Below are 15,386 nucleotides of genomic sequence, written 5' to 3' on the forward strand. Positions count from 1 at the left end.
TAACAGGCTTCACTGGTGGCTCATACAGTAAAGAATCTGCCTGCAATGTGGGAGACCTGGGTTCATCCTTGGGTTGGGAAGATCACCTGGAAACAGGAATGACTATTCCTCCGGTATTCTTGCCTGGAGAATAACATGGACAGAAGAGCCTGGCCAGCTACAGTCCACTGGGTCGAAAGAGTCAGACATGACTGAGTGGCTAACACTCATACATATAATGGAATACTACTCAGACATACAAAGAATGAAATTTTGCCATTTGTGGCAACATGGATGGACTTGGAGAGCATTATACTAAGCGAAATAAGCCAGTATCATACAAATACTGTATATCACATATATGGAATCTAAAAAATATAACAAACTAGTGTATACAACCAAAAAGAATCAGACACAGATGTAGACAACAAACTAGTGGTTGTCAATGGGGAGAAATAAGACAGGAGGAGCAATATAGGGGTAAGAGAGTAAGAGACACAAGGTATAAAGTAAGCTAAGGGATACCTTGTATAACATAGTGAATGCAGTCAATATTTTATAACTATAAATATTTTTAAATTATAACCTTTAAAAATTGTGAATTACTATATTGTATACTATATTATACAGCAAATAAATATACTTTAATTAAAAATTTAAGAAACAAAGTGCTGAAAAAGTAAAATCTCAACCAAGAAGTCTACACTTGGCAAGCTGTCCTTCAAAAATGAGGGACAAATTAAGACGTTTCTAGATAAACAAGCTGAAGAGTTTGTTACCACTATGCCTGCCCTACAAAAAATGGTAAAGCAAGCCCACCAGGTTGAAATAAAAAGATAGTAGATGGTATCACAAAACCGTATAAAGAAATCAAGATCTCCAGTAAAGATAACTACATGGGGAAAATGAAAGTCATTGTTACTGTATTTCTGGTTATTATTTCTGGCATTATTACTGTAATGCCACTTTTTATTTCTTACATGATTTAAAAAACAAATTCAGGGGTGCCCTGGCAGTCCAGTGGTTATGACTCCACACTTTCATTGACAGGGCCTGTGTTCAACCCCTGGTCAGGAAACCTAAGATTGTGTAAGCCATGTGGTGTAGCCAAAAAACAAAACAGTAACAACAAAAAACGCACTCCAAAAAGGTTCTTTGGTGGAGAATTCTACAAAACCTTTAAAAATGAAATTGCACCAGGTCTCTATGATGTCTTCTAGAAGTTACAATCAGAGAGAATATTTCCTAACTCATTCTATGAGGCCATCATCACCCTAATACTGAAACAACATTACAAGAAAACTACAGACCAGTAGAATCCTCAACAAAATATTTAACAAATCAAACTCAGTAACAGACAAAAATAATTATACACTACTTCCAGATGGGATTTATCCCAGGTATGCAAGGCTGATTCAACATCTGAAAAACAGACTTCCCTGGTGGTCCAGTGGCTAAGACTTCATGCTCCCAATCCAGGTGGACTAGGTTTGATCCCTGGTCAGGGAACTAGATCCCACATGCTACAACTAAGAGTTCACATATTGCAACTAAGAATTCTTATGCCCCAACTGAAGATCTATGCTGCAACAAAGATCGAAGACCACATGTGCCACCACTCCTTTTAAAAACTGTACTGGAAGTCCTGGCTAATACAACAAACCAAGAAAAGAAAATATATAGAAGCCATACAGACTGGGAAGGAAGAAATCTAACTTTGTTTACAGATGACATGATTGTCTATGTGGAAAAATCCTATAGAACAAAAATACTGCCGAAACTAATAATCACAGCAAAGCTGTGGGATCCAAAGTGAATTTACTAAAGTAAATCACTTTTCAATATACCAGCAATGAATTTGAAACTATTAGTAACAACACAATACCATTTACATTAGCACACACCCCTCTGCCAGAAAGAAATATATAGGCATAAATCTAACAAAACATATACAAGATCTATATGAGGAAGATTACAAAACTCTTATGTAGAGTTTACAAAGATTACAAAACTCAAAAAGCTAAATAAGTGAAGAGATATTCCATGTTCATGGATAGAAAGACTCAATATCATCAAGCGGTATGGTATTGGTGAAATAAATGAGGTATGGTATTGGTGAAACAAATCAATGGAACAAAATAGAGTCCAGAAACAGATGTACATAAATATAATAAACTAATCTTTGACAAAGGATCAAAGGTAATACAATGGAAGAAAGACAGTCTTTTTAACAAATGATGCTGAAACATCCCTATCCAAAAAAACTGATGTAGACCCAAACCTTATACCTTTCACAAATAATTAACTCAAAATGGATTCACAGACCTAAATGTAAAACACAAAACTATAAAACCCATAGAAGACAACATGGGAGAATACTTAGGTGACCCTGGCTATGGCAGTTAACTTTTTAGATACTCTACTTTCAAAGGCATGATCCATGAAAGAAATAATTGGTGTGCAGGACTTAAAATTAAAATTTCTCCTCTGTGAAAGACACTATCCAGAGTATGAGAAGACAATCACAGACTGGGAGAAAATACTTACAAAACACACAGTCTGACAAAAGCCTGCTATCTAACATATACAAAGAACTCTTAAAACTTGTGAAAGAATGTCAGTCTAAAACAGGATATAAAATGGAGAGGATATAAAATGGAGAATCGCATACATTTGTCCTCAGGGAGAAAAAACTTAAAGACTAAAAAACTGATTTCTCTAAAATGCCTGATTTATTGAACACCAATAGTGCCAAAATTTTCTCAGATGACAGGGGGTTGACCAGGGGCTGTCTCATATCAAACTCAGGAACTTTAAAAACGGGAGATGACCCAGGTCGGGTTGGACTCAAAGAGGGGGCTGAACTGAGTTTTGTTTCTGTGGCTAAACTGATTTTTGTCTACTCAGGAAGTTTTCAAGGCTGGTCTCCATTTGTTGTTTATTTTAACTGACTCTAACTGAACTCTCCCCTCTTTACATTCCTTGTCCATAAATACAACCTGCCCCAAACCCTCAATGGACTCATCTGTCACTTGCTACAGTTTGCTTGTCCTGAATTACAGTTCCTCTGCTATTCCCGAATAAACTCATTTTCTTGAGCTTGTTTCAGTTTACCTCTATATTTAGATCAAACAAACTCAACAATAAGAACACAACCCAATTAAAAAAATGGGCAAAAGACCTGAACAGATCCCTTACCAAAGAAAACACAGACATGGCAAATAAGCACATGAAAATATGTTCTACATCATACGTCATCAAGGAAATGCAAATTATAATGAGATACCACTACACACCTATCAGAACAGCCAAAATTCAGAACACTGACTCCAAATGCTGAAAAAAGATGTGGAGCAAGAGAACTTTTCTTACTGCTGGTAGGGATGCAAATTAGTACAGCCACTCTAGAAGACACTTTGGCAAACTAAACATACTTACAAGTTTACTTACAAGCTAAACACACTCTTACTTTTTTGAGCCAGCAATCATGTTCCTCCATATTTACCCAATGAGGTGAAAACTTATGCATGTCCACATAAAAACTTGCATATGTATTTTTAGCAGCTTTATTCATAACTGCCAAAACTTAAAAGCAGCAAAGACATTCTTCGGTAGGTTAATAGAAAAATGAACTGTAATATAACCAGACAATGTAATATTAATACTAAAAAGAAATCAGATATTAAGCAATGACAACACATGGAGGAAACTTGAATCAGAGTAAACAGCTTTATCAGGCCAGCTTCTCCCATATAACAAGTTGGAAGGGCCTGATCCAAAAAATCTACATTATGTGTGATTCTAACTATACAGTATTTTGCAAAATTTTGGAAAACTATAGAAATAATAGACGCATGAGTGACTGCCAGTGGTTATCGGGCTATCAGGGTTATGGCTAAGGGAGTCATGAATAGGCAGAGGATTTTTAAGGCAAGTGAAACCATTTAGTATGGTGCTGCAAATGGTAGATACATATCATTACATATTTATTAAAACCTACAGAAATGCAAAAGTGGTTCAATATACCAAAAAAATCAATCAGTATGATATACCACATTAATACAAAAAAGGACAAAATCTACTTGATCATCTCAATTCACACAGAAAAGGCATTTGACAAAATCTATCACCTTTCATGAAAAATACTCAGAAAACTACAAACAGAAGGAAATTTCCCGAACATCATGACCATGTACAAAAACTTACAGCTAACATCCTATTCAATGTGTGAAGTGTGTGAAGTGTGAAGTCGCTCAGTCGTGTCCGACTCTTTGCGACCCCATGGACTATAGCCTACCAGGCTCCTCCCTCCATGGGATTCTCCAGGCAAGAGTACTGGAGTGGGTTGCCATTTCCTTCTCCAGGGGATCTTCCCAACCCAGGGATCGAACCCAGGTCTCCAGCATTCCAGGCAGATGCTTTAACCTCTGAGCCACCAGGGAAGCCTTGAAACACAAAATTCTCACCCTAGGATCAGGAACAAGACAAGGATGCACACTAGTACCACTGCCATTCAACACTGTGCTGAAGTTCCAGCCAGAGCAGTTAATAATAAAAAGGCATCCAAGCTGGAGAGGAAGAAGTAAAACTGTTTTTATTTGCATAAATATGATCATATGTATAGAAAATTCCAGAAAATTTACAAGAAAGCTATTCAAGGTAATAATTCCAGCAAAGTTGCAGGTTACAAGATCAGCAAACCAAAAGCAGGTGCATACTTGGCCTTCTATCTGCCAATAATGAACAATCTGAAAGGGAAACCAAAAAAGGAATTCCATTTACAATAGCATCTAAAAGAATAAAACAGTCAGGAGTAACTTGACCAAGAGGTTACTCAAAGACTTATGCAGTAAAAACTTCAAAATACTGCTGAAGAAATAAAAGAAGACCAAAATAAATGAAAAGACATCCTGTGTTCATGGGTCAGAAGAGTTTACATAGTTAAAATGTCAATACTACACTAAGTCATCAATAGACACACTGCACTCACCATCAAACTTCCAACATCCTTTTTTGCAAAAATATAAAGGCCAATCAATAGTCAAATTCATATGGAACTGCAAGGGGGCTACAAAATAATCTTGAAAAAGAACAGCACAAGAAGACTCACACTTCCCACTATTAAAACTTACTAGAAACCTACAGTAATCAGAACAATGTAATACCAGCATATGGACAGACATGTAGACAAAAGGAATGGTATTGAAAAATCAGAAATAAATTTATACATCTCTAGACCACTGATTTCTGACAAAAATGTCAAGTCCATTCAATAGGAAAAGAATACTCTCTTCAGCAAATGATGCTGGGATAACTAAGTTTCCACACGCAAAAGAATAAAGGGGGGGGGGCGGTCCTAAGACGGCAGAGGAATAGGACGGGGAGACCACCTTCTCCCCCATAAATTCATCGAAAGATCATTTGAACGCTGAGCAAATTCCACAAAACAACTTCTGAACGCTGGCGGAGGACACCAGGCACCCAGAAAGGCAGCCCACTGTCTTCAAAAGGAGGTAGGGCAAAATATAAAAGATAAAAAAGGAGACAAAAGAGTTAGGGATGGAGACCCGTCCCAGGGAGGGAGTTGTGAAAGAGAAGTTTCCAAACACCAGGAAACCCTCTCACCGGCGGGTCTGTGGGGAGTTTTGGAATCTCAGAGGGCAACATAACTGGGAGGAAAAAATAAATAAATAAAACCCACCGAGTACACACCTAACTGCAAGTCCCAGCAGTAAAGTAGCCCAGACACTTGCGTCTGTGACCAGCGAGCAGGGGCTGAACAGGGAGGCATGGGTTGCGTTGCTTAGGGCAAGGACTGGGCCTGAATGCCCTGAGGACAATCTGAGGGAGCTAACCTGAGGTAGCAACCCAAACTGTGGGATAGCTAGAGAGAAAAAAAAAAGAGAGAGAGAGAAAGAGAGACCTTTCCCGTGAAAAGCTCTAACCTAAGGCACTGCCAGGCCCACTCACAGAACAAAGGACTGAGCAGATACCAGAGGAGAGCTAGCTGGCTGCAGACTGGCCCATTCCCCACCGGAGGCAGAGAGGCAGGCAGGCAACCACCAGAGCTGGAGGGAGAGGAGCAATCTCTGCCCCAGAGACGGCATCCTCCACCAAACTGAGGAGGCCCCCAGTTGCTAACCAAGTCTTCCAGGGATCGTGACAGTTGACATCCACCAGAAAGGTTGCAGTCAGAGATCAGCTCCCCAGAGGAGACACGCGGCACACCTGAGACAGCGTTCCCACCGCGCGCTCAGGAAACCAAGTGGCTGGGACCAGGGAGGTGATAAGATGCACCGCCCCACCTGGGAAGAGTGTGCTCACCAAGCATTTGGTTGCCTGAGCTCCTCGGACCTGGGAAGGGCACAAAACGCAGGCCCAACTGAGTCTGTGCCTTTGCGGAGTACCTGAGAATCTGAACTGGAGCGGCTTAAATCTGGCAACTGCACGCAACCCAAGGCCTGCTTTAGACAGTTCCCCGGCAGATCAGCCTGAAGCCTGAGCAGGGTAGACTGGGAAAGCGCACATGTTGTGAGTGGAGGCAAACCCAGTGTGTCCCAGACACTGCAAACACTCCCCACACATGTCAGTGATACTTGTTTGCAGTGTTCCTCCCTTCCCACAGCACAACTGAACAAGTGAACCTAAATAAGTGACCACCTCCGCCCCCTTGTGTCAGGGCGGAAATTAGACACTGAAGAGACTTGCAAACAGAAGAAGCCAAAATAAAACAGATGGAACCACTTTGGAAGTGACAGGTGCAATAGATTAAAATCCTGTAGTTAGGACCAACTACATTGGAAGGGGCCTGCAGACCTTGAGAAGAAGTATAAGCTGGAACAAGGAACTATCTGAAACTGAATGACCCCACACTGCCTACAACAGCTCCAGAGAAATTCCTAGATATATTTTACTATTATTTTTTAAATTTTAATTCCTTTGTTCCTCCATTAATCTTCATTTCTATAACCTACTATTACCTTGGGAAAAAAAAAAGAACCCTATTTTTAAAGAAAAATTCATATATATTTTTTATAATTTTTCTGATTTTGTTTTGTTTTTTTAATATTGTATTTTTGAGAGTCTAACCTCTACTCCAGATTTTTGATCTTTGTTTTTTGGTATCAATTTTGTACCTTTAAGAATCCAATCTTCAGTACCCATTTTAACTTAGGAGTGTCATTACTGGCTTGATTGCCCTCTCCCCCTTTTGACTCTCCTTTTTCTCCCCCAGGTCACCTCTATCTCCTCCCTACCCTTCTCTTCTCTACTCAACTCTGTGAATCTCTTTGGGTATTCCAGGCTGTGGAGAGCACTTAGGGAACTGATTACTGGCTAAATCTCTCTCCTTCTGACTCCCTATCTTCTCCTCCTGGTCACATCTATCTCCTTCCTCCCTCTTCTCTTCTCTATGAAGCTCTGTGAACTTCTCTGGGTGTTCCAGGTTGTGGAGAGCACACGGGGAACTGATTACTGGCTGGACTGCTCTCTCCTCTTTTGATTCCCCCTCTTCTCCTGGTCACCTCTATCTCACTCCTCCCTCTTCTCTTCTCCATGTAACTCTGTGAACCTCTCTGGATATCCCTCATAGTGGAGAATCTTTCCTCCATTAACCTCGATGTTTTATCATCGGTGCAGTATTGACAGCGAAGTCTTGAGGCTACTGTAAGAATAAGACTGAAAACAAGAGGCAGGAGGCTTAAATCCAAAACTTGAGAACACCAGAAAACTCCTGGCTCCAGGGAACATTAATCGACAAGAGCTCATCCAAAAGCCTCCATACCTACACTGAAACCAAGATCCACCCAAGAGCCAACAAGTTCCAGAGGAAGACATAGCACCCTAATTCTCCAGTAACACAGGAACATAGCCCTGAGCATTAATATACAGGCTGCGCAAAGTCACACAAAACCCATAGACACCTCAAAACTCATAACTGGACTTTTCATTACACTCCAGAGAGAAGAAATCCAGCTCCACGCACCAGAACACTGAGGCAAGCTTCCCTAACCAGTAAACCTTGACAAGCCACTCGTCCAACCCCACCCACAGGGGAGAACCTCCAAAATAAAGAGGAACCACAAACTTACAGAAAGGTCACCCCAAACACAGCTATCTAAACAAGATGAAAAGGCAGAGAAATATTCACTAGGTAAAGAAACATGATAAATGCCCACCAAACTAAACAAAAGATGAGGAGATAGGGAGTCTACCTGAAAAAGAATTCAGAATAATGATAGTAAAAATGATGCAAAATCTTGAAAACAAAATGGAGTTACAGATAGCCTGGAGACAAGGATTGAGAAGATGCAAGAAATGTTTAACAAGGACCTAGAAGGAAAAAAAAGTCAATCAATGATGAATAATGTGATAGCTGAGATCAGAAACACTCTGGAGGGAACCAACAGTAGAACAACAGAGGCAGAAGATAGGATAAGTGAGGTGGAAGATAGAGTGGAAATAAATGAAGCAGAGAGGAAAAAATAAAAAAAAATTAAAAGAAATAAGGACAACCTCAGAGACCTCTGGGACAATGTAAAATGCCCCAACATTCAAATCATAGGAGTCCCAGAAGAAGACAACAAAAAGAAAGGCCATGAGAAAATACTTGAGGAGATAATAGTTGAAAATTTCCCTAAAGTAGGGAAGGAAATAGCCACCCAAGTCCAAGAAACCAAGAGAGTCCCAAACAGGATAAACCCAAGGCACAACACCCCAAGACACATATTAATCAAATTAGTGAAGATCAAACACAAAGAATAAATATTAAAAGCAGAGAGGGAAAAACAACAAATAACACACAAGGTGATTCCCATAAGGATAACAGCTGATCTTTCAATAGAAACTCTTCAGGCCAGAAGGGCATGGCAGGACATACTTAAAGTGATGAAAGAGAAAAACCTACAACCCAGATTACTATACCCAGCAAGGATCTCATTCAGATATGAAGGAGAAATCAAAGCTTTACAGACAAGCAAAAGCTGAAAGAATTCAGCACCACCAAACCAGCTCTTCAACAAATGCTAAAGGATTTTCTCTAGACAGGAAACACAGAAAGAGGGTATAAACTCCAGCTCAAAACAACAAAGTAAATGGCAACAGGATCATACTTATCAATAATCACCTTAAATGTAATGGGTTGAATGCCCCAACCAAAAGACAAAGACTGGCTAAATGGAAAAACAAGACCTCTATATATGCTGTCTACAAGAGACCCACCTCAAAACAAGGGACACGTACAGACTGAAAGTTAAGGGCTGGAAAAAGATATTTCACACAAATGGAGACCAAAAGAAGCAGGAGTAGGAATACTCATATCAGATATAATAGACTTGAAATAAAGGCCATAGAATGAGACAAAGAAGGACACTACATAATGATCAAAGAGTCAATCCAAGAAGATATAACAATTATAAATATATATGCACCCAACACAGGAGCACCTCAATATGTAAGGCAAATGCTAACAAGTATGAAAGGGGAAATTAACAGTAACACAATAACAGTGGGAGAGTTTAACACCCCACTCACACCTATGGATAGATCAACTAAACAGAAAATCAGCAAGGAAACACAAACTTTAAATGACAGAATGGGCCAGTTAGACATAATTGGTATCTATAGGCCATTTCACCCCAAAACAATGAATTTCACCTTTTTCTCAAGTGCACACAGAACCTTCTCCAGGATAGATCACATCCTGAGCCATAAATCTCACCTTGGTAAATTCAAAAAAATTGAAATCATTTCAAGCATCTTTTCTGATCACAATGCGGTAAGATTAAATGTCAACTATGGGAAAAAAACTATTAAAAATACAAACTCATGGAGTCTAAACAACACGCTTCTGAATAAAGAGCAAATCACAGAAAAAATCAAAATATGCATAGAAACGAATGAAATGAAACAACAACCCAAAACCTATGGGACTCAGTAAAAGCAGTGCTAAGGGGAAGGTTCATAGTAATACAAGCTTACCTCAAGAAACAAGAGAAAAGTCAAATAAATAACCTAACTCTACACCTAAAGCAACTAGAAAGGAAGAAATGAAGAACCCCTTTCTTAGTAGAAGGAAGGAAATCATAAAAATTAAGGCAGAAATAAATGAAAAAGGAACAAAGGAGACCATAGCAAAAATCAACAAAGCTAAAAGCTGGTTCTTTGAGAAGATAAATAAAATAGACAAACCATTAGCCAGACTCATCAAGAAAAAAGGTAGAAGAATCAAATCAACAAAATTAGAAATGAAAATGGAGAAATCACAACAGACAACACAGAAATACAAAGTCTCGTGAGAGACTACTGTCAGCAACTATATGCCAATAAAATGGACAACTTGGAAGAACTGGACAAATTCTAAGAAAAGTATAACTTTCCAAAACTGAACCAGAAATAAATAGAAAATCTTAACAGATGCATCACAAGCACAGAAATAGAAACTGTAATCAGAAATCTTCCAGCAAACAAAAGCCCAGACAGCTTCACAGCTGAATTCCACCAAAAATTTAAAGAAGAGCTAACACCTATCCTACTCAAACTCTTCCAGAAAAAACTGCAGAGAAAGGTAAACTTCCAAACTCATTCTATGAGGCCACCATCATCCAAATACCAAAACCAGACAGAGATGTCACACACACAAAAAAAACCACCATACAGGCCAATATCACTGATGAGCATAGATGCAAAAATCCTTAACAAAATTCTAGCAAACAGAATCCAACAACATATTAAAAAGATCATACATCATGACCAAGTGGGCTTTATCCCAGGTATACAAGGATTCTTCAATATCTGCAAATCAATGTGATACACCACATTAACAAACTGAAAGATAAAAACCATATGATTATCTCAATAGATGCAGAGAAAGCCTTTGACAAAACTCACCATCCATTTATGATAAAGACCCTCCAGAAAGCAGGAATAGAATGAACATACCTCAACATAATAAAAGCCATATGTGATAAACCAACAGCAAACATTATCCTCAATGGTGAAAAATTGAAAGCATTTCCCCTAAAGTCAGGAACAAGACAAGGGTGCCCACTCTCACCACTATTATTCAATATAATTTTGGAAGTTTTAGCCACAGCAAGCAGAGAAGAAAAAGAAATAAAAGGAGTTCAGAATGGAAAAGAAGAAGTAAAACTCACACTGTTTCCAGATGACATGATCCTCTACATAGAAAACCCTAAAGACTCTACCAGAAAATTACTAGAGCTTATCAATGAATATAGTACAGTTGCAGGATATAAAATTAACACACAGAAATCCCTTGCGTTCCTATACACTAACAATGAGAAAACAGAAAGAGAAATTGAGGAAACAATCCCATTCACCATTAGTGAATTCCATTCACCACAGTGGGCCTTAGGAAGCATTGCTATGAACAAAGCTAGTGGGGGTGATGGAATTCCAGCCGAGCTATTTCAAATCCTAAAAGATGATGCTGTGAAAGTGCTCCACTCAATATGCCAGCAAATTTGGAAAACTCAGCAGTGGCCACAGGACTGGAAAGGGTCAGTTTTCGTTCCAATCCCAAAGAAACGCAATGCCCAAGAATGTTCAAACTACCACACAATTGCACTCACCTAACATACTAGCAAAGTAATGCTCAAAATTCCCCAACACAGTCTTCAACAGTATGTGAACCATGAACTTCCAAATGTTCCAGCTGGATTTAGAAAAGGCAGAGGAACCAGAGATCAAACTGCCAACATCCATTGGACCATAGAAAAAGCAAGAGAGTTCCAGAAAAACATCTATTTCTGCTTTATTGACTACCCCAAAGCCTTAGACTATGTAGATCACAACAAATTCTTCAAGAGATGGGAATACCAGACCACCTGACTTGCCTCTTGAGAAATCTGTATGCAGGTCAAGAAGCAACAGTGAGAACTGGACATGGAACAACAGACTGGTTCCAAATAGGAAAAGGAGTACGTCAAGGCTGTCTATTGTCACCCTGCTTATTTAACTTATATGCAGAGTACATTATGTGAAATGCTGGGCTGGATGAAGCACAAGCTGGAATCAAGACTGCCAGAAGAAATGTCAATAACCTCAGATACACAGATGACTCCACCCTATGGCAGAAAATGAAGAACTAAAAAGCCTCTTGATGAAAATGAAAGAGGAGAGTGAAAAAGTTGGCTAAAACTCAACATTCAGAAAACTAAGATCATGGCATCCAGTCTCATCACTTCATGGCAAATAGATGGGGAAACAATGGAAACAGTGACAGACTATTTTCTTGGGCTCCAAAATCATTGAAGATGGTGACAGCAGCCATTAAATTAAAAGACGCTTGCTCCTTGGGAGAAAAACTATGACCAAACTGAACAGCATATTAAAAAGCAGAGACATTACTTTGCCAACAAAGGTCCATCTAGTCAAAGCTATGATTTTTCCAGTAGTCATGTATGGATGTGAGAGTTGGACTAAAATGAAAGCTGAGTGTCGAAGAATTGATGCTTTCTAACTGTGGTGTTGGAGAAGACTCTTGAGAGTCCCTTGGACTGCAAGGAGATCCAACCAGTCCATTCTAAAGGAAATTGGTCCTAATATTCATTGGAAGGACTGATGCTGAAGCTGAAACTCCAATACTTTGGCCACCTGATGCAAAGAACTGACTCACTGGAAAAGACCCTGATGCTGGGAAAGACTGAAGGTGGCAGGAAAAGGAGACAACAGAGGATGAGATGGCTGGATGGCATCACCGACTAGATGGACATGAGCTTGGGTAAACTCCAGGAGCTGGCGATGGACAGCTTAGTGTACTGCAGTCCATGGGGTCACAAAGAGTCAGACATGACTGAACAACTGAACTGAAGTGACATATCACACACACACACACACATACACACACACACACACATATACATGTATATAAAAACTGAATCACTTTGGTGTACACCTGAAACTAATACAATGTTGTAAATCAACCATAGTTCACTAACACAAAAAATGGTTAAAATGGCAAATTTTATGTTAATATATTTTACCACAATAAAAAACATTTTTACAAACCCTTTTCTAAAGACAAGGAGAAATTGCCATGGCAGAAACAAAAATTGAGACTGGGTCAAAAAGGAAAGGTGTATGCATCCCACACAGGGATGCAAAGGAAACCTAAGAAGGAAGACAGTAAGGAGGGAAGTGGTAAGCAGAGTCCCCAGCCCCACCCTGAGCATGAGCATGAAATAGTCCCCAACACCCGGCTGGGATTCAAATTTGGCCATCTCACCAGAAAATTGTGCACACCAGGATGCTGTTAACTTGTCACATATAACTCTGTACCTGGCACCCCTGAAGGCACTAGCAATAAGACTGCGAATAAGACACCAACACCCCTGGCCTCATTGAGCTCACAGTTCAGTAGGTTAATCATAGCATAACCAGATGGACAGAAGGCAGACCTCTGAAAAAGCAAAGAGCTTAAAAGTTAAAAAGTAATCCATAAACATTTAAAACACTAGAGAAGCATGAAAGAAGCATTTTCAGATGTGTATGTTAATTTTGAGAATTTAAGAAAGAAAGGAGCTTTTGCAACATCTATTTGAGTTTTTCTGGACATAGAAGGCCTTGACTGAGGAAAAGGAAGACAGGCACTGTGGGCGCAGGCAGCCCTGGCCCCCATCCACTCCCCTACCCCGATTTAGGTCTGTATCTAGAGAATTTCCCTCCTACCTGAAGCCACCTTAGGTTGGTTGCCAACAATTCCAACAGTCCTCCCGTTCATTCTTGCAAAACCGACAATGATGTTCTTGGCATAATTGGGCATGATCTCAAAAAATTCTCTTTCATCAACAACCTGCAGGGATAAATTTACTCCTGAGCTCAAAATGATAAACAAGATATAACCACATTACAGGAAGTCAGATATTTGCAGATTTACAGGCAGGACAGCTGCTCCTAGGACAGGTTCTCCCTGTGAACAGGACAATGGGCAAAGGTGGTACCTCCTCCTTGTGCACGGCTGGGGGAAGATAAATCAGTGAGTGCACCCTTCTTTTTAAAGGTTCTATTTAACTTGACATATTTAATACATTTTTTACCTTATTTTGAAATAATTTCAAATTTACATAACAATTTCCAGAATAGTACAAAAAATTTAAATATTCTTCACCCACATTCCCTGTTATTAACATTTTACCATATAAGCTTTATCATTCCCTCTCCCTATCTAACTACCTTACTCTTCTTAGTCTCTCAAGTATATAAGTATGTATATGTATTTACTACTATGTATGTATATACAAGCAATCTTTCTTTCTGAATTTTGAGAATTACAGACATGCTGCTTCTTTACCTCTAAGTACCCAAGTGTCTATCTCCTAAAAATAGGACAGTCTTCTATGTACCTTCAATGACATTGCCAAAATAAGGATGCTAATATTAACATATCATCTATTACAAAATCTTATTCACATGTTGTCAGTGATTCCAATAACATCTCTTACAGCAACGAAAGTCTGGTCACCTGGTACTTTTAGTGGTAATGTCTCTTTGAAGTGAAAAAGAAGTGAAGTCGGTCAGTCGTGTCCGACTCTTCGCTACTAAGCGAGGCTAATGTCTCTTTAGCCTCCCTTAAATTTTTCCCCTCCATCTTTGTCTTTCATGTTCATAACATCTTTGAAGACTACAGGTCGGTTATTTGGTTATTTGGGTTTCATGTTTGTTCATGTTTAATTTCAGCCTAAGCATTTTTGGCAGAATATCACAGAAGTGACCCTCTCAAGTGCATCACATCAAAAGGCACGCACAGTCAATTTGCCCATTAATAGTGGTGAGATATGCCAGGTTTCTCTCCTGTAAAGTCACTATTTTTCCACTTGTAATTAGTACTTTGTGGGGAAGTATTTTGAACTTATGTAAAAACCCTATTCTTCATCAAGTTTTCACTCGGGAGGTTTACTTAGCATTCACAGCTGAGTGCTCGAGCACTTCAGTCGTGTCCGACTCTATGCAACCCTGTGGACTGCAGCCCGCCAGGCTCTTCTGCCCATAGGATTTCCCAGGTGAGACTGCTGGAGTGGGTTACCATTCCCTTCTGCGGGGGCTCTTCCCAACTCAGAGATTAAACCCACATCTCCAACACTGGCAAGCAGATCCGTTACCTCTGAGCCACCAGGGAACCCAAATTACTGCTACGATAACTGTCAAATGATTTCTCTAACTCCATTTTCCTTCTCCACTTATTCCTTGGCATTTTACTGTTAGAAATGTCTTTGCCTTTCCCATTTACTAATGGAAAATCCACAGTGTGAATTTACAGATTTATATTTTATCATGTGGATTACAATCTTTACCAACATTATTTTATGTTCAAATGTTCCCATATTTGACAGTGAGAGCTCATTCAAGATAGATCCTATGCCCTTTTGATGTTTCTCCATCGTTCTTTC

The 15,386-nt window shown here is 39.4% G+C and overlaps 1 protein-coding gene across 1 annotated transcript in view; it reads right to left on the reverse strand.

The window, feature by feature from the left end:
- PCCB (propionyl-CoA carboxylase beta subunit) overlaps nucleotides 1-15,386 on the reverse strand; it is a 96,078-nt gene that overhangs the window by 21,233 nt on the left and 59,459 nt on the right. Inside the window, exon 10 of the mRNA XM_005675535.3 lies at nucleotides 13,669-13,792. Coding sequence (XP_005675592.2) covers nucleotides 13,669-13,792 — 124 coding nt within the window. The remainder of the gene's footprint in view (nucleotides 1-13,668; nucleotides 13,793-15,386) is intronic.

This window comes from Capra hircus, chromosome 1, assembly GCF_001704415.2.
Source record: "Capra hircus breed San Clemente chromosome 1, ASM170441v1, whole genome shotgun sequence".
Lineage (NCBI taxonomy): Eukaryota > Metazoa > Chordata > Mammalia > Artiodactyla > Bovidae > Capra > Capra hircus.